Below are 21,268 nucleotides of genomic sequence, written 5' to 3' on the forward strand. Positions count from 1 at the left end.
ATTCTACACGTTTGAGTTCTCTCTGAATGAAGCATTCACATTGCCATTCAACATGTCTAGTTTGGGGTGCATTCTAAGTCAGATTATACAAGAAGCTATTTGTGACATTCAGCAGCTGCAAAAAGAAGAGGCCGTGTTTTTTGCAGGGAGGGGCTGGGGTGGGTGCTGTTAGACACAATTTAAGTAAAGCTCGAAAAGTTCAGAATATAGAATTATCCTGTCAGTGGGGAGTTGTGATTGTATTGACAAAGAGGAAGAGGGAAGCTACTGAGCGAGGAAGTGAATTTATTCTGTTTCCATATGGGGCATCCTGACGGAGTGAACTCTGCAGAGATGCTTGGAGATTTATTCTGATAATGAATATAATATATTGTCTGGAGTCTGTGGCTGATTCCTCTATCCAGTGGGGTGCAATTGGTGAGTATTTCTTCTCAGAAAGCAGCTAGAATAATTAAATTCCAATCAGATTACAGATGATTGTGCATAGACATCAAGTAAGTATGGGAAAGTGCGGGTATTTTAAATCACCTTCAATAGCTAAATGGATGCTTGATTAAATATGGTTTGCAAATGAGAATTGATCATGGTAACCTTGTATAAATTTTTGTTTGTTTGTTTTTTGTTTTGTTGGCATCAAACCCAGGACTTTGTACATGATAGGCAAGAGCTCTTCCACTGAGTTATATCCTTGCAGCCCCCAAAATTGTTTTATCATGTAACGATTTATATGGATGGCTACATATAAAGAAATAAGTGTTTCAGATAAGCTGATAAAACCGGATGTATCTGACTCTTCTGGGAGCTGTTATACAGTATCAGAAAGGTTTGGAAGAACTGCTTGGCATTATAAGATCCTCTTTTATTTTCTCCCCAAGTACCTCACTTTTATTTTTATTCTGGTTCAAGGAAATACTGATTGCTTGTGTCTTCAGTGTTGGTCAAATCGTTAGATTTTTTTACACCACTCCCATCCTTTTTCATTATCATTTCACAAAACAGAGGCCCAAATTATAAAATATCTACACCTGTCTTTCCAATTCCAAGCTTCATATTTTTGGCTATAAGTTAAAAATATTGCTAGGTGCATGAGGAATACTGCTGATCTTAATCTTTCATAATATTACTTTATTTGCTAAGATGAAAAAAAAATCAATTTTTTTCCCCTGCTTTCCATTTTGTGCCTGTGTGATGCTGGTGGGGCGGGTCCAGGCATGTCATTTTCCTAAAGTCAGAGGCATTATTGCAGTATTAGCATTATTAGCATTATTGTTTTGATTGCCATTTGATTTTCCTCAGATTCTATGAAGATCTAATTATATGCCCCTGCAATCAACACGCCTCCTTTCCCTTCCAGCTGTGCCCTAATTGTGTCGCCATCTAGTAACAGGGAACACCAGCAAGTGTGGAGATCCTTCCATGCTGTCGGTTCAGAAATCTATGTTGTGAAATAGTTGCTTTGGAAATATTAGGTTCCTGGGACAATAATTGGCGTTTTTATTCTTGTCCACTGCTCTCATTTGTTATTTACATATTAAAAATAGTCTTTCTGAGTTGCAAAGAAGAGTCAGCAAAATAATATGAAGAACTGAATTTAGAGGAAGACTTTCTTACCTAGAAAATCTTTGTCAGGCTGATGTTGATGAAAGTTCTGTATTGTCCAGATGAATTCCAAATATCTATCACTTTATATCAGCCTGATTGCCTTTGCCCCGCCGCCTCAGCTCCAGAGTCATTGCAAAGCCTTCATAATTCTCAGGCTTCATAAGGAATTAAGGCTTTGCTGTCTGAAGAATTCTACTGCTGTTATTTACTAATTTCAAAATATATTTTTAAAAAGTTTTTTAAACCCAGAGCTAATCAGATAAACATAAAAAATTGGCTAGATTTACCCTTCATCCTTACTAGAACACCAAACATAGTTGGATATTTTTAATTATAAATACTGTTTTCAGTTCATCAGCAAAGCAAAATAGTCTATTGTAATTTATTTCATTATCATTTTTATATGTGAACCAGCTGTCCTCTTAACAGAAGCAGTTGATCACACCAGCTTATTAATTGCAGCATTCATCTTAACCAAATATAAAGCAATATAAAAAATTATAAGAAATAAAGAGAACATCAAGAACTATTGAAATCTTCAGAACCAAAGTTCACAAAGATTGTTCCTTTGCTTACTAAATAATTAGCTCTAGTTATTTTGTGCTCTAAATCATTAATACTTACTGATCTTTAATTGCGAAGAAATTAGTCAAGGACAAAACCGATATTCTTTGGTTCATTTTAAATTGATTTTTTTTTCCTATTCTTGGACAGTGTGATTTCAGAATTATCTTCTCTCCAAGTGAAATTTCTCTCCTTTAGGATTCTGTTATTGAAAAGTTTTATTTTTTGGTTTTAAATTGATGTGGACCTCTTTTATTTCTTGGTCCTTGTTATGAAATGTAGCTGCTCCCTATTGATTCAGAAAATGTTTCTTATAGGTCAGGGGTGCTACCGTCATCAGAACTTGGTTGCAGATACTAGGTAGTTTATGAATATTTACAAATCTTTCTGGAGAAGCTGAAATGGACACAAAGATCATAGAATCTGAGCTGCACCCAGTGGAAGATGAGGATATTGTTTTGAGACATGAGTATGAATGAGAATGTGTGAAACTACAGGCCTTTTTTTTTTTTTTTTTCTTTTGGTGGTGGGGGTAGTACTGGGGATTGAACTCAGGGGCACTTAACCACTTAGCCACATCCCCAGCCCTATTTTACATTTTATTTAGAGACAGGGTCTCCTTGAGTTGCTTAGTGCCCCGCTGAGGCTGAGGCTGAGGCTGGCTTTGAAGTTGCTGTTCTCCCATCTCAGCCACCTGTGCCACTGGGATTATAGGTGTGTGCCACCTTGCCCAGTTTAGAGGACTTTTTTATAAGACTTGTGACAGCTTTAGATATCATTTTCCTGTACCAGTACTCCATTGAGTGTCATGGTGTCTCCCGTAGGTGACAACTCTGTTTTATTTTATCAATTTCCATGTTAGTATTTATTAGGAAGTTCTTACTCCCAATTTTTTTCTACGTAGAAAATTCTCCTCAAGTATAGATTCTTTGTAAGTTTGTACCACTGTCAATCAAGCAGGCCTTAAATATTATCCAGTTTTTAAAATATGAGAGAGCTCTGAGCACTTTAACTAATCACGTGACTCTTTTAAACTACTCTCTAAGATCATCACATTATATTTTGTCTTTTCATTCCACAGTGAAATTTTGCCCCCACCCAAAGGTTCTGGAAGAAAAGTTGCATCAATTTTTTCCTTTCAAATTTTAAAATTAATTTCCCTTGTTACTTTTACTTTCAGAATATATAATTATGTTAGATTTAAATAGCAAAGAAGACATAGTGCAATTGAAAATTATTCTCTTATCTAAGCTGTACCAGACCCTTACTAATATGTAGTCTGAAAGTAAGAAGAGTGAACTTTCTAAGTGAAATAATTGGTCTGTAGTTCTATTCACATACATTATTTCTCTCCTGGAATGAGGCAAGTGTAGGCTTTGTAGAATGAATTAGGTGAATCAGAACTACTTGGGTGGATGGATCAGAGCTATACAACCTCATGAAGAATGATTGATTCAAGTATAAGAGGCGTGTAGTTAATGAAATTATTCATTCTTTCTGCGAGAGAGACACAGTTCACTTTTGAGGAAGTTATCCTTGAAATGAAATGACATATTTAAAAATAGTTACTAAGACTTATTTAAGGAATGCTTCTTAAAGAAGGTTAATATTTGAAATATTACTTGAAAAATGAACAGAGGCATGCCAAACAAGTGAGTCAGAAATCTAGCATGCAGGTTTATGGATAGCATGTGGAAGGACATTGAGGCGGAAATGGGTATGGACCCCACTAACTTGGCAGCAGCAGGTCGACCAGTATATTGACAACTGGACCATTAGTTCAGATGCTGAGTAGCTCTGAGATTTACTTCAGGATACTTATTTGTAATACAGAGGGAGTACATTGGACGTTGCTTAGGGATCTCTTCAACTTGAACACTCTAGGAGCCCATGAAAGCTCCCTTTTTATGATTTCCCAATGCTATTTGTTGTTGGTCACTATTAATTCCAACCTCAAGGCCCATCTCCTACCCAAATCTCTCAATTTCCCCACCCCATTTATATCATGGCAGGACAGTCTCTAGATGATCCCACCCCTGCCAGAGGGAGACTTTGTACCCTTCCATCCCTGCAGGCTAGGTTGAACTTTGTAATGTTGTGTCAGCAGGGCTCTTTGTGATTTGGATTTTTTTTATTCTCACTCTCTCTCTCTCTCTCTCTCTCTCTCTCTCTCTCTCTCTCTCTCTCTCTTGCAGCATGTTTTCTGTCTGCCTCGCCTTTCATTTGTTCAACATTTGTCACGTGAATATTGTGGCTTGGCTAAACTAGCCACAGTGATAGCAGACGTTTTGAAATGGACCGAGCAGATGGTAGCAGTGGTATTGGATTAAATTATTAACTAGGATCCCAGCAGAAGCCTTTAGCTTCAAATACATGCAGAGTGAAGGGTGTTTTTTAGCGTCAAAATTAAATGGCAGAATGGATGCCAGATTAAATTTCTTCTGAAGAATTGATACATTATCATCTCTGAAGGCTTCCCTTTCTGCTTCTAACCATCCCCCACCCCACAGTGAGGAAGAGAGAGAGTTCCACTTGTCTTTTTCAATATGTTGTATGATTCATCATAAAAATTAATTCAGAAGCAGAAGAAAGAACAGGTCATTGTATCAATGAAGTTTTGAAAATTGATAATTTTAAATGTACTTTTGTGGACTAACATGATTTGTGGGACAATTAAAATAATTATTTATGAATATCTGTCATCTGGCACAAGTTTTCATTCTGTGACATATTTTAAAAATAAAGAGTTACTAAGACTATTTCAAGGAATGCTTCTTAAAGAAGGTTAATATTTGAACTATTACTTGAAAAATGAATACCTCTACAACATTACCTTTAAAAATACTCTCTGTGTGTGTGTATGTGAAGTAAATGCAGTTTCTATAATCTCTACCACGTGTACATTTCATTTTATAACCCAGAATGCTTATATCATGTGATGTTTTCAAATGCTCCCAATGAGCTTGAAAAGCCCAAGAATGAATGAATGTGTGTCTAAGGATTTACAAATTGTATTTCAAGTATGTTAAGCATGCATAAAGATAACAAGTAAATCTACTTTAGCCATGAACAGTCTTCTATTTTAGACATTAAACTTGATTTTGAAAAATAGTCTAAAACAACAAGAAGTAAAGGCACCATTTACAAATAAGGATGGGCTAAGGAATTTTCTATTTAAGAGCTTTAGCTCTTAAAGCTCCTCTGAGCAGTGCTTAAAATCATCATTTAGTACCCAACCTTGACCAGAACTTTGTCATATCTGATTTTTCTTTCCCTTCCTTCTGCTTCCAACTTAGACAAACCTTGTAATCTTTGTTGATTACATATTTCATTCTCAATTTATTTCCGAGTCCTCTATTCTATTTCATGGTCTCTATTTTTATGCCAATATCATGGTGTTTTTGTTACTGTTACTCTGAAGTAGATCTTGAGGGCAGGTATTGTGATGCCTCTGTTTTATCCTTTATTTAATGGGGATGGAACCCAAGGCCTTGTGCATGGGAGGCAAGTGTTCTACCACTGAATTACACCCCAGCCCTTTTTATTATTTATTTTTAGACAGGATCTTGCTTAGGGGCTTGCTAAGTTGCTGAGGCTGAGCTCAAAATTGTGATCTTCTTCCTGCCTCAGCCTCCTAAATTGCTGAGATTACAGGCATGTCCCCCTAGGCCCAGCTATGTGGAGCAGTTTAAGAAGCATTGATATTAGTTCTTTAAAAGTCAACTTGAATCTATCTAGTCCGGGGCTTTTCTTTGCTGGGAGACTTTGTTACTGCTTCAGTCTCATCACTTGCTAATGATCCATTTATGTTTTTTATTTCCTCTTGGTTTAATTTTGGTAACTTATATATGTCTGGAATTTGAGTTTAGATTTTCCAACTTATTGTCATATAGTTTTTGAAAGTATTCATTAATAATCTGTGGATTTTAATAATAGTAGTCCCTTTTTTCATCTCTAATTTTATTTATTTGGATCTTTTCTTTTAAAAAAATATTTTTTAGTTGTAGGTGGACACAATGCCTTTATTTTTATTTACTTATTTTTATGTGATGCTGGGGATCGAACCTAGTGCCTTACCTGTGCACTCTACCACTGAGCCATAACCCCAGCCCTGGATGGTCATTTTCTTTTGATTAGTTAACTAATGGCTTGTCAGTTTTGTTTATCTTATCAAAGAACCAGTGTGTTTCTTTGATACTTTATATTAATTTCTATTTCTTTTAGTTCTGCTTTGATCTGTATTATTTCTTTCTTTCAGTAAATTTTGAGTTCCGTTTGTTTTTGTTTTTTTCAAAGACCTTGAGCTGCATCATTAGGTTATTTACTTGTAATCTATATGTTTTTCATGTAGTTATTTGTAGCTATAAACTTCCTTATTCATATGCTTTGCTGTATCCCACAGGTTCTGGTATGCTGTGTTTCTGTTTTCATTTGATTCTAGGAATTTTTTAATTTCGACGTTTATTTTTTTCAATTACCCTCAGAAACATATTATTCAATCTTCATGTGCTTGTATAATTTTTATAGTTTCTCTTGTTATTGATTTCTATTCATTCCATTGGGATCTGATAAAATGCAAGAAATTATTTCATTTCTCTTGTGTTTGTTAAGACTTGCTTTATGACTTAATATATATGATCTATTTTTGGAAAAAGGTCCATGTGATGACAGAAAGAATGTATATTCTGCAAATATCTGTTCAGTTTATTTTATCTTTAGTATAATTTAATTCTGCTGTTTCTTTGTTGATTTCTTTTTCTTTTTGGTCTGGATGATCTATCTCTTGGTAAGTGGGATATTAAAGTTACCCTCCATTATTATGCGGGGGTCTATCTCTCTGTTTATGTCTAGTAGCATTTTTTTTTTTTTAATTTTGTGCTCTGACATCTGTGCTATTTATTTACAATCACAGAGTGTCAATATGTAGTTTCCTTCCTTTCCTCTTGGCTGATGTTACCTTGAAGCCTGTTTTGTCAGGTTTGAATATAGCTACTCCTGCTTGCTTTAGGATTCCATTTGCTTGAAATATTCTTTCCTCTTTGTTATGGTTTAAATATTAGGTGTCCTCCAAAAGCTCATGTGTGAGGCAATGTAAGAAAGTTTATAGTTGAAATGACTGGGTTATGAGAGAATTAAACCCCTGGTAGGAATTAACTGAGTGGTAACTGAAGGCAGGTAGGGTATGTTTGGAGGAGGTGGGTCTCTGGGGGAGTAGCTTTGGGATATATATTTTGTATCCAGAAAGTGGAGTCTCTCTGCTTCCTGACATCATGTCCTGGTCCACTTTCCTCTGCCACACTCTTCTGTCATGATTCTCTGTCTCACCTTGAGCCCTGAGGAATGGAGTCAGCCATCTATAGACTGAGATCTCTAAAACTGAGAACTCCCCAAATGAATTTTTCCTTCTCTAAAAATGATATTGTCAGGTCTTATGGTCACACTGGTGAAAAAGGTGACTAAAACATCATTCTTTCATTTTCACTCTGTTGTATTCCTTTGCCAATGAGAAGAGTTTTCTTTCAGACAGCCTATTGTTGTGTCTTCTTACTTTAATCCAGTCAGCCAGTCTGTGTCTGTTACAGCTCAAAAAGCAGCCTTAGAAAATACATGTTCCATTGCAACTTTATTATTAGATAATGAAATTTGGATTTTATGTAATTTTCATGTCATAAAATTCATTATTATTTTAATTTTTTTTTGACCAATCAAAAACAAACTGGCTGGATTTCGCCCCAGGGCCATTATTTGCTAACTTCTGCCTTATACTAACAAAATCATTCACATTTCAAGGGAAATAAATAAAAAGCATAAAACAGAAGTTTAAGGACTAGATCTTTGAATGTTGAGTTTTCCAGTTCTAGAAAGAACATCATCTGTAGGGAAGGAATTAGCATGTTATTATGTCAGTGAGTAAGGTTTTGAAAGCTGTGTTGTTAGCAGTATATGATTGAAAAAGTAGGTGGAAAAATGAAGAGAGAAAGATCATGGATACTAACCAGAAGACCACTGATAACTGCTGAGAACTATTTTTAAAAGAACAATTAGAATTTAACTTCTAGGAGGTAGGAGAGATGATATGTGTATACAAACTGGAAGCATCAGGTTTGGAGCAATCATTCAAGGATCTAGCAATTGAACTCTGAGACAGTAGAGAAGCCATTTCAATGTTCAGAAAGCTGATTCCCCTCCACCAAAGCCTAACTCAAGGTTGTTTGAGATTTTACTTACCACTTTAACAAGTATATCTATACCAAATCCAGATACTGTTCCAAAGATGTTGTAATAATAACAACATATTAAGTTCTCATAATAACTTTATGATATAAATACTATTATTACTTCCATTTTATAGCTGAGCAAACCAAGGCATGAAGAGGTTCCTTCTGTAGGAGTAGCTAGTATCTTGGGTGGAACAGTTACAGAGTTTGGTTGTTTGCTATTATGCTATGCTGTCAAGTTTCCAAGGTCTAGGATATTAGAACTTTTTTTGTTTACTTTTTGTTTCTGATTTTTTTTTTTTTTTTTTTGGAGGGGTGGGGGGCTTCTACTTCTGCTACATGTCTGGCTAAAGCTTATTAGAAAGTATCATGAAATTACATTTTTTCCTATTAAATATGTAAACCGAGCAATTAATAAGTACTAGACACTAAGGCATGCAAATTATATGGTAAAGACATTTTCCTGTTCTTATGTCTATACACAGGATATAAAGCAAGAGATGACTGTATTACTGAGAAAAACTTTATAATTAGTAAGCTCTCCCCAAATACAACTTAATACATAATAGTACTAGTGAATATAATTAGTTATTTTGTTTATTACCTGAACACCTGGAGTTACAGGGGCAGGTTGGAATGATGTGTGAAGGATGCGGTGCCCTAGGGTGCTGGAATGGAAGCTTGCTTCCTGCCCCCAAGTTTACCACTGATTGGTGTGTAAACACATAGTGGCATTATCTTTTCACAACCATGGCCACTTACCATTAGGCTTAATCTTGAGCAAGAAAGTAAATTGTTCCACTCAGTGCATGACTCTTATTACAGTTCATTTTCTAAGGGGGAAAGAGCACTTCCCTAAGTAGTCCTGGGGGATTTAAAATGGGTCTCCCAGCCTGATAAATATCCTGCCTCTTTGAAATGAGAGCCAGTGGGACTCATTGTAGAGTTTTGTTTTATTGCCATTACCTCCTTCAAATTTTTATTCGAATCTTACCATTTCAGTAATATTTAATTAAGCAACACCAGACCACCTCTCAGTCTTTTATCCTGCTCAACTTTCTCTTCTGATCATTGCACCTTCTAATCTACCATGCAATTATAGTTCCATGTCAAATAATGTAAGCTCCATGAAGGCAGGAATCCTGCCTATTTTGTTCAGGTATGTATCCCAACTGAATGAAATCATGGCACTTAGTAGGAGCACAAAATTTATCATTTTAATGAGTGGATTTATTTCATATGTCATTATTGTATACATGAAAACCTGCAGGATTGAGATTCATGGTTCATTTTTAATAGGAACAGTTTCTGTTTTCAATTGGAAGAATGCATGGTGACACTTAACCTCAAAACTTTGCAGATGGTAAATAGAAGCATTTCTGCTCAGAACTCTACCTGTCTCTAATGCAGGTGAGCACAGTGAGGTCACTCTTGCTGATACATTTGTTTTCTAAAGGGGAACTTTGCTCACTAATTTAAGGAACTATATAATCTGATTTACAGTCTTAGTTGTTACTCAGTTGCCATCTGGCAATTTAATTACCTTTAATTAAAGCTACGTAAAGGATAAAGAACAAAAGTTGGAACTCTGTGATGACTATGTATGGTAATATAATAAGTGTATTTCCTATGTTTGGTTTGCTTTTATTGTTAAAAAAAGTAAGGTTAAGGGCATAAAAAGATTCAAAGTGGCATCTTTCCAAAGCTTTCCCCGGAGGAAACCCCTTATATAAATTTTATTCTTTGACTAAGAGCCTTTGTTATAAACTAAATGTTTTGAATTAGTGGATTATTACATTTTTCCATTCAGTTACAAGTCTGGCCGAAAGCTATAAAATAAGTGAGCTAAATTGTTTCAAAACTGTTTTGCTGGGGTACGTGAGGAGGATTTTTTCCATTGTTTCTTATTTCATAATCAATATTGTTCTCCTTTTTGTTGCTATCCCTTTCCTCTTGGAATATTTCTCAACCGCCTACCTATCCCCCAATTCCGATTCCTCCCCCTGTTTTTTCCCTAGTTCTCTGTGATTGACAGCAAATGAGCAGAAGAACCAGAATTCAATATATTCAGATTAAAGAGTAACCCAAACCACCAAGCTTGTTTTCGACTACTATCAAGAGGAGGAGTGGTTATAGAACTGTGAAAACTAGGTGCTTAGGTGATAATTGTACTTAAAGAAGAGCTGGAAATTTTTAAGGTACTTCATCTAATTTCTCCCTTGGAGTTAGAAGGTTATAAGCCCCACCCTCCACCCTCTTAGAGTTGTTTCAACTAGCTGCAAATAAGATTGCACTTTGGAAAGGCTATACTGATTCTCAGTCCCTGGCCAAGAAGGGTGAGAAGAAGGGGCATCTTCATTTGCATAAAAATGCAACCAAGCTATCTTTTGTAGCTCCTTGGTGATTCTAAAGTTTTTCTGCTTCTGAATGTTCCTTTGGTAAGAGGGACAGAGCCTAGGGGCGTGGTCAGGAAACAATAGTTTGGTTCTTTTATTTCCCTGTATCTGTTTAAATCCTATACACCCAGAATTAACTGGAGAGTCAAAGAATCATCCTCGTGGAATTGCTCCTGGAGAAAGATCTGGGTTGTTCGTAGTGGCCTAGTAAAATTGGGGACATGATTTGTTTCATCTTGACTTCCGTAGAGGAAAATCTGTAGTGTTTTTGTGGACTCCAGGGAGGAGAAACTTCTGATGTGTGGAGAGGAAATGGAATGAATGAGCACCGAGGCAGAAAGCCTGATGTGGCTATCATGCAAATAAGATCCGTGATTGGCTTTCTCTTTCCCAGCCTGTTGTCACTGGCTGCTCCCAGCCTTAAAGATTAGGTTTCACTGGGAGTTTTTCAGGTTCAAGGACTATTAATGGTTTGTAACTGCTTAACAATAAACTCAACCTCAGAGTTACAACACCCCGGGCAGTTGGATGAGAGACCTTGGAGGAAGAAAGTTAGAATCTAGAGCAAAAGAGTGCAGCTTGCCACCTGCCTGCCGGACTGAGCTTTTAATGTGACTTAAATTTCTAAACCTTATGTAGGCGCTTGGAAATGGTGGTGTTCATTAATGCAAAGATTAAGTCTTTCATTAAACTTTTTAAGAAGAAAAGTAAGTAATTCCTTTTCTCCACTATCTATTGTGTGTGTGCTTTTGTGTTTTGTGTGCTCCTTCGTCCTTTTGAGTGACAGGAATCAGAATGGGAAACAGTGTAACTAGTATAAGTTACTCCATACCAAGTTGTTCAAAGAGCTCAGACTGTTGTAACTCTAGGATTGCGTTTATGATTGGAATTTTAAGTGACTCCATTTCTTTTGTACTTCTCAAAAGCATTCCTTTAAAAAAGGGAAAAATCTTTGTATTTACTTTGTTTTCTTTGGTATTCGGTGTCTGATTTTTGATTCTGTGGCTGGATGAGCAGCTGATGTAAGGGATCCTCTGTGTAATGTGTCACATACTTTTGGTGGGAATGATCCTCTAAAGCTCCCTGTCACTCTCTGTTATGTATTTACAAGCTCAAGAGCAAACTGTCTAGACTGATGAGTGATTGTGTAAAGTACAGAGCTTTTGTCCTTGCTTTTTGTTTAAATTTTGTTAAGCCAGGTGCCTTTTGAAAATGTAAATTTTACAACCACACAATCTTGTTTTTACCTGGTTATGGGTTTATTTCAATTTAATATAGTTTTTGGAAACTAGATAAATGTACAGTAAGAGAAGCTCTGGAGAAAGCAACAAAGAACAGCACACTGGGCACATTTTATGTGTGTCTTGCCCCAAGGCTGTCTTTGGAAGGACTGATAACAATCTGCTCTGGCAAGAGGGAGGTGCACCAGCCAAGAGACAACTGCTCTTTCAGAGGAACCAGTTGGTAGCTGTGCATTAGGGCTGATGGTGTGATTACACGGACTCAGATGCCATTATTTGGATTTGATTTATAATTGGCAAAATTTCCATGTCTTCCAGCTATGAAGTATTGCAGTTAAACCTTTAAAAAAAATAAGTGGACATTAGCACAAAACATTGTAATGGACTCTGGATATAATTTGGGGGATCTACAACCAGTTTGGCATTAGACTTTCTGTAATGTACATGAGAATGAAGTCAGGTCTTTGTGGGTTTTGGGTATTAAGACTGATGGCAATATGGACCATGCAAAACATTGTTCAATCAGATTTCATGAAATATTTACTAATTTATATACCATTTTCATCAACTGTATAAGCAAAAAGCAGACAGGAATATTGTTTTAACTTGATGTCTAGTTCTCAATGTTAATCGCCTACTTTGCAATTTATGAAGAAAGTAGAATCCTATAAAAGAAGAATCATGGCTGGGCGTGGTGGCACACACCAGTAATCCCAGAAGCTCAGGTGGCAGAGGCAGGAGGATCTCGAGTTCAAAGCTAGCCTCAGCAATTTAGCAAGGCTATAAGCAACTCAGAGAGACCCTGTCTCTAATAAAATACAAAATAGAACTGAGGATGTGGCTCAGTGGTCGAGTGCCTCTGAGTCATTCCCCAGTACCCCCCAAAAAGAAAGAAAGAATGAATCATTCTTTCCAGACTCACCTGATTTTATTATTTAAATAGTAGTAGCTATAGGAAAGATGGTGTATGGGGTCCCACCTGAACTGTGGCTGAAGTTTCCTGGGTCTGAGGAAGGCACGATTCCTTCTTGGTGGTGACACTGAAGTTAAGGGCTCCTTCAGAATGACATTCATTGTTCCAGTGGCAACCACTCTTTACATGAGTTGTTTTGTGAAGTAAGAGCTTTACATAATTAGTTCACTTGAGCTTTATTATAGTCCATAATAATTGTGCTTATTTATATATTATGTTTATATTATTATATGTTATATTAAGTTTATATATTATGATTAAGGGAAAATTTTATATGTTCAAATAGATGTAATAGTCCATGCATGCCTTTTCACTTTACTGTGAGAATCTGTTTCTTGATCTAGTTTCTGGTACATGTTATGTAGTAGAAAAGGGCATTTGCAGTGGGAACCACAGGCGAGAGTCTCAGAGTCAGGGAAGACTTGTTTCTGACTCATAAGTTCAGTGTCTGCTGGCTTTCCAGGAGTTCGACCTATCACCACCAGCAAATGCTGCAGTACAGGGGCTTTCTCTATTTTTTTTCCTCTATTTTCTCCTGTGCCTGAGTCATGTGGTGGATATACAGAACGTATTTAACATCAAGTTAAAACAATATGCCTGTCTGCTAATAAATTTGTGTGCTGTTAGCTTCATTTAGGGCTTTTCTTGTACTCCAGCTTAGGTTATATTGAAACAAGGAAGTCCCAAGCCCTAGGGGAATTAAAGGAAACTTATTTTAGAGATTTATCCTGGTCTCTGGATACCTGTTATTTTCTCCTCTAGTGTTTTGGACTTTTGTGTGTTGGGAATATTAAATTGAATTGTGTTGGAAAAAATCAACTGCGCGGTAATTTTTTTAAATTTTTAATATGAAAGCATTCCATGAAAGCAAGAAATAACAGGAAAAATTTATAGCACAAATGGATTTCCATGTCTATTAGATATGCTACTTAAATGTACTAAATTGAATGTTTATGCAAATCTTTAAGAGAATTGAGTTTATAACAGTGATGTTTTAAAATAATGCTATGGATGGGAAAGATTTGGTCTTAACCTCCTGGTATGAAATTTGTTTCTGTCAGGACAATCTAATTTAATGATGCAGTAGCATTATACAATTGAATAACTCATGTTTGTTGTGGTGGAGTTAAGTAGGAAATTGAGATCTCTGACAATGTTGTCATTCGTTTTGGTCTAACATGGAGTAAAAAGGAGGACCTGAATTGCTAGGGAGCAATCAACTGTGCACATAATTATTCTATGAAAGCATTGTGTGCAGGATGGGCGGTGTCAGTCTTTTCTTTACCAGCAGAGCACAGGGACAAGACTTCTGCAGTCTCCATCTCAGTCACATTTTGCTCTGTTTCTCCTTGCTGTTCCTTAGCTATGTAGTAGAAACCAAAACCACCTGCTCTCCCTTCCCCCTCTCTTTTTCTGGTTCCAGGGATGGAACCTAGGGGTGCTTAACCACTGAGCCACACTCCAGCCCTGTAGAGATAGGGTCACTAAGTTGCTTAGGGCCTCCCTAAGTTGCTGAGGCTGGCCTTGAACTTGAAATCCTCTTGCCTCAGCCTCCCAAGCCACTGGTATTACAGGCATGTGCCACCATGCCTGGCAAAAGCTTATCTTAGTGTAACAAATTTGGGACCAATGAAGCTTAACTTAACACCTGACTTTTTCTGTCTTTCTTTCTGTAGCGGTTTCCAACCTAGATGAGGAGAGTCGATGGACAGTCCACTACACTGCTCCATGGCACCAGCAGGAGAATGTGTTCCTTCCCACCACAAGACCCCCTTGTGTTGAGGACCTACACCGCCAAGCCAAGCTCAACCTCAAATCAGTATTGAGGGGTAAGATGGCATTTTTCTGTAAGCTTGTTATTCTTGAATTACTGTTAGAATTGAGAGTATGAATTTAATTGCTATTTATCTGTAAAAGAAGATCTGTTTACACTGAATGTGTAATAATATGCCTTATCTTCATGAATACAACCCAATACATGCCAAAAATATGTTCTGGTACCTGGAGAAACTTGCCTGTTTATAGATATTGCAAATATATCTTCAAAGAACCCACTCCTGCTTAAAAAAAAAAGAAAAAGAAAAGAAAAGAAACTGTTTATCATGTTTAAACTACCAGCACTAATCTAATCCAATTAAACCCCTACTGACTTGGGAAATTTTGCCACTGCCTTTAAAAAACCATTAACAAATTTTAGCAAATATGTGTTTAAGCGGTACATTTTAATGGTTTGTTTTGTTTAGTTCAAGTTAGTTAGAAAGGATCTTTCCATAGACTTTAAGCAGGGCTAATCCTTTGATTTATTGGAACCTGGGTGATACCAACTGGGCTTCTCTAACTAAGCTCAGTCTCTGATTCTAGGCCTTAGAGCAAAAGCAGATGGGCAAGATACACTGTGGTCAGGAGATGAGGAAAGTGCATACTTATAGCTGGTATAAAACTCACTTTTACTTTAACTTATTGTTGATGTTGAAAAGTGTTGCTATGTTGTCAGGAGGGAATTCCAGAGATGAGGAAGGGAGGTAGTTCTTCAAAGAGGAAAGGAACTTCTTATAAACTTGAGAGACTCTATAAAATAACAGGCCAAAGTTCTTATCCTACTGGGTTCTCCTACAGGTTTGTTCTACCATGCAATATTTGGGACATAAGTATAAAAAAGAAGTATTCATTTGTCTGAAATTTAATGAAAATTTAATTAAACAAGGCATCTTGAATTCTATCCAAGGTGAAAGACTTACATCTGGGGAGAAACTTTGTTATTGTTTCAGGGAAAATGTAGCACAAGGACTACTCTAGAATATTTACTTATATACCAGTCATTTATTTTAACATGCACACACATTTTATTTATCAATTTAAAAAAAAAAAAGAAAGAAAATTTGAACAAAAATGAAGTGCAAAGGTTATCAGTTTGGTATATCAGTCATTTACTAAATGATATATTTTTTTTCTTTTTGTGGTACTGGGGATTGAATGTAGTACTGGGAGGCTTTAATACCAAGCTACATATGTAGCCTTTTTGATTTTCTATTTGAATTGCTCAGACTGGCCTTGAATTTGTGATCCTGATCCTCTTGCCTCAGCCTCTAAGTTGCTGGGATTACAGGCATGCACCACTGCACCCAGCAAATTATTCATTCTTTAATAACTACCACTATAATTACTAGCTAATATTTATTAAACAATTATAATGCCAGGTATTGTTCTATGCTCATTGCATGTATTATCCCACTTAATCCTCTCATTAATCCTACTACTTTTTTTTACTACACCCAGATGAAACAGAGACACAAAGATTAGAAACTTCCCCAAGTCCTTGAAGTTAGCTGTAGAACCAGGATTTAAACTTAGGACAGTCTGAGGCTATAGAAGTCATTCATATTTATTGCTAATACACTAAACCACCTTTAACAACTCTGGGTTAGAAATCTGTTTTTCTGGCAGAAATGCAGAATGTAAAGTTGCAATTCCAGCTCTCAAGGACTGTATATTTGTATCTACAGTGCAAATCATGATGTGAAAAACACAGGACATGTGCCAAATTTTGCTAAACGGAAATTGAAGAAAACAGATAATATCTGCTTGGATAAAGGTGAAACAGTTATCAAGAGTCACCATGGATTTGGTGTTCTGAGCAGAACTAAACAAACATTTTGGACCACACCTGTTTTTCTTCCATTAGTATTTTATGACAGCTTGTCTCACGTATCTTCCAATAGTAGCTTGCAGCCTACAGTTTTAGCATTGGTCGATGCAGAAGTGAGGGCATTATTGGCATCCCCTTTTCATTTAAGCCGAGTAATCTGTGTGTTGAGCTTACATGAAAACAGTGGCATCAGTTTAGCCCATTTGTATGACCTTGGGGTGGTACATAGAACTTCATTGCCTTCATGGTATCAATTGCCTTATGTACCTAAATCTAACCAAAATTTGTTCAAGATCCCTTCAGTTCCCAACTATTTATCCTTTATAAATATCAGCAAGAAACTTCTCCATTTATAGCTCACCTTCCCCCACCAAATAATTAATAAGAATGTTAAATGGCACTGTTCCCAGGACAAACCCCCGAGGCAATGCCTTGTTCATAATTCTCTGCCCAGATCCTGAGCGGCAGAGCACTGCATGGACTGACTTGTAGAAAACGCATGCGTGAAGGTATGTGTGAGTTTGAATATTCAGACTCAACTGCTTTTTGATCACTCTCCAGGAAATTGTGCTTCACTGCTTGGTTCATGCATTTTCAATTTCCAGATCAAGATTCTTTTTTTTCCCCCTTAGAAGATTAAACATCTGTATACAGAAATTTTTCTGCTTTAGTGTTCTTTTAAGTGTGTTTCCATGTGAAATATCACTACTGGTTTTACCTAAATTTGAATTTTATTTAAATTTTTTTTTAGTTGTAGATGACACAATACCTTTATTTTATTTTATTTTTTATGTATTGCTGAGAATAGAACCCAGGGCCTCCCTCACACATGAGAGACAAGCACTCTACCACTGAGCCAAAACCCTAGCCCTTGAATTTTCTTTTGAAAAGATAAATGCTCATGTAATTGTTTTAGTGCCCTAAAAGTGTTCATCAAAGAGATATTCTATTAATTAAATAACTTTAGAAGATTCTTGGAACTCAATTTCTTCTCTCTCTCTCTCTCTCTCTCTCTCTCTCTCAGGGATGAAATTCAATAGCACTCTACCTCTGAGCTACATCCCCAGCCCTTTTTATTTTATTTTATTTTATTTTTTTTTGAGACATGGTCTCACTAAGTTGTCCTGCTGGGCTTGAACTCAAGATTCTCCTACCTCAACCTCCTGAGTTGCTTTTTGGAATTCAACTTTTAAAGTCTGAATTGGAACCTCCTTGGAGGTTAAATAATTTTACCAACAGTAATTGGGACAGATGAAATGAGAAAGAACCTCTGAGTTCTTTTGTTCTTCATTATTTATTTTTAAATATGTTCAATCACATGTGCAGAACTCCATGGACCACTTCCCCAATATTATCCTAACAACCTGAAATAAACACAAGAAGAGTGCAGAGTGTCTGTTGCCTCGTTACCAGTGAAGGGGAAAAAAACCCCGAAACCAAAAAACAGTTCCTGAATATTCTTGAATATGTGTAATGTTAAAGCTTGATGTTATATAGGTTATCAGTCTAAGTTAAATCAACCTCAGTGTTCTTTACTTAAAAATATAGAAAGGTAGCTAAGTATGCCCTGTGCATAATCTATTTATTCATCACTGTTATCTTTCCCATAATTTTTTTTAGGGGGTTGGGGAATACCTAGGATTGCACTCAGAGACATTTAACCAACTGAGTCATGCATCCCTATTCTGTTTTTATTTTTTATTTTGAGACAAGGTCATACTAAGTTGTTTAGGGCCTCGCTAAGTTGCTGAGGTTGGCTTTGAACTTGTAAACCTCCTGCCTCAGCCTCCAGAGCCACTGTGATTACAGGCATGAGCCACCATGTCCAGCCCTTGCCCATAATTTTAAGGAAGGAATAGCATTCTTTAATGTTGAACAGCTGGGGACTTTTTCATTAAATGTTTGTTATGTAAATTATTCTGTCAGTTTTTATGAGAAACCAGGCTCTAATCTTAAGGACCACAAAATGCATAGGGAAACGGTACAGTGAGTATTAATTAATAACTAAATGTAAGCATACACTTCTCTTTTTTTTTTTTTAAGTAAGATATACTTCTTAAAGTAATATGGAAATACATAGCAGTCATAGTAGTCAATTGAGTGAAGAAGGCACAGATTTGCTGGAAAATGTTTTTTGAAAAAACTAATACCTGTAGGCAGATAATAGACACAACAATTTAATTGGTATTTAAGTATCAATTTTGTGCTATATAAGGAGTTTTAAAATGGACTGATAAAGTTTCTCAGCTTTAAAGGGCTGAGCCTGCTATCTTGCATAAACAGCAGTGATATAAGGAGGTATGCCTGAAACATGGGGATAGAGGGAGAACTGGAAAAGCACTGGGAGACCCTACTCCCCTCCTTATTCACCCACCCACATACGCAGAGATGATGGTCTTCACAGATGTGTAATATGGCATGAGATGTTCTCTCCTTCACCATCCTCCAAATGTAACAGTGATCTTTTGTGTTTGTTGTTGAACAGTTTCTGGAGAACTTGATAAAATTTGATGGTCATGCTCTTAGATCCAGTGTCTTGGCTTTGTTGATTTGTTAGAGATTTTAGGTAATGATTTACTTCTAATGAAGAATTAGAATTTAAGTGTGGGGAGGAGTGTTGATTAAAAACAGTATTTTGCTATTTGGTTCAACAAGACATCTGGCTCTTAATGAAGAGTTTATTTCTGGACATGGATCCTATCATCCATGAAGAATTAATTCGGCATCTTAATAAATTTCCTGAGGAAATCTATCCTATTATCTCCATAATTGAACTCTTCCTGAACTTTCTTGGAGATACTAATGATGATAAATAATCTTTTCTATCTAGGTGTTTATCTATACAGCTTTTAGCTTTACTGAGATAACCCCAATTAAGTGGAAAAGAGGAATCAAGAACTAGGTATGGGCTCAATGAAAGATTTGGTGATTGTTTCTTTATAGCTTCTGGGCCTCATTTGACAATTCTAAGCATAGTAAAGGCTGAGATAAAGACATCATTTTTAAGTCTCCATCCTCAAAAAGCCCAACTTGAGAGAGAAAGAGAGAGAAACAATTTCTCACAGTGTGCTTAACAGACAGTTTAGGCACTGTGTCTCTATACACTCCTGCCTGAATCCGTTCACAGAACATCTGTTGTTGGTAGCAGAAATGTTCTCTTCTCACAGCTCTTTCCTGAAGAAACACATTTTAGCAGGTCAACATGCTCTGGGGCTCTAGAATTAGAAGTGAAAATGTGGGGAGGAGTGTGAATTTGGACTGTGTTCATTTAAAGTCAGGGGGTTATGTTTATCATATCCAGAAGGAAAGGAATTGAAGATTTACAGTGTGAAAAGCGATTGCTTATACCAATGATTCAAGCCGCTGTGTGTGCACACGTGCCAACCAGTTCAATGTTAAAGAACCAAAGACCTTTCTTACAATCCTGGCCTGGGTTTCCAGTTCAACCAAGTTTCTGACAGTTCCTGACACCTTCCTTGAGGGGGTGACTGCATTGACTTTGCATTGTTACAAAGGTGTCTCTTTTCATTGACCAGGACAAATAAGTTCTCCTTGGGAGAGCTGGTGGGCTTCTCTCTGGATTTGGTGAGGAGTTGTGGGTGTCTTTCTGCCTTGTCCACATGGCCCCTGAGATATCAAAGTCTTTCGCTAGATTCTCACTCCAGAGGTCCTGTGGTACTTTTCAAGGGCTGTCCAACAGCTGCCTTTACAGATAAGGCTTGTGGACATTGGTTGAGAGCTCTCTCTCTCCTAGAATGATGCCTCTGCCCACCACCTCCGATGGGTTTGAGGTGAACATCTGTCCATCTGCGCCCATCACTTGGAATTCTTCATCTTTTTATTTTCTATTACTTAAAAAAAAGCATGACATTACATAGATAAGTACATAAAACATATACAACTTGACAAATAATTGTAACACAGACTTCTATATAACTCTTTCCTAGATTAAAAAAAAAAAAAACAACATGATCCAAACACTAGGACCTTCCTGTTCTTGTTTCTAATAGGAAAAGTCCAATTTAACAAAAAAGTGCTTGGATCATGTCAAGATTCCAATTCTGCTTCTTTCGCAGACTTAGTGTATATTATTTCAGTCTTAGTTAATTTTCAGATTTTTTCTTCAACAATAGTACTTTATTTTTTATCTATATCTATAAAGATCATAATATTTATATTCATGGGAATAAAACGAGTTTTCATATGTAAAGTATCCCCTTATTTTTTCACATGAAAAGATAGGTGCATCTTAATTTAAGTATGATGACATACAGATGTAGTTGTTAGACCTCAGCTCTCTTTCCCAAATGTCCATCATAATTGAGTTGGTATTTTCCCATTATTCACTGTGGGGAGGAGGGAGAAAGAAACAGAACAGGAATAACCAGAGAAGTCTGTGACCGTAGCAGATTTGACACTCAGTTCCCCACATGAGCAAGATGCCTCCTTCCCTGCTCCCAGCAGCCTCTCAAAGACACCTAGAATGTGGGAGCTTGAAGGAACCTGTCAGTCCTCTGCTCAGTCTCCCTTTGCATTCTGTTCACAGGCAAACCAGGGCCCAATGAAGGTGAGTGCTCCTGATGTGTGTACCTGGCTGGCCCACTGTCATCTCAGACCTCAGGGCCCTT

The 21,268-nt window shown here is 36.8% G+C and overlaps 1 protein-coding gene across 1 annotated transcript in view; it reads left to right on the forward strand.

The window, feature by feature from the left end:
- Positions 1 to 21,268, forward strand: part of Nhsl1 (NHS like 1) — a 103,794-nt gene that overhangs the window by 26,081 nt on the left and 56,445 nt on the right. The window contains exon 2 of the mRNA XM_076859686.2: positions 14,671 to 14,823. Within this exon, the coding sequence (XP_076715801.2) occupies positions 14,671 to 14,823 (153 nt within the window). The remainder of the gene's footprint in view (positions 1 to 14,670; positions 14,824 to 21,268) is intronic.

The sequence above is a fragment of the Callospermophilus lateralis genome, chromosome 6, assembly GCF_048772815.1.
Source record: "Callospermophilus lateralis isolate mCalLat2 chromosome 6, mCalLat2.hap1, whole genome shotgun sequence".
Classification (NCBI taxonomy): domain Eukaryota; kingdom Metazoa; phylum Chordata; class Mammalia; order Rodentia; family Sciuridae; genus Callospermophilus; species Callospermophilus lateralis.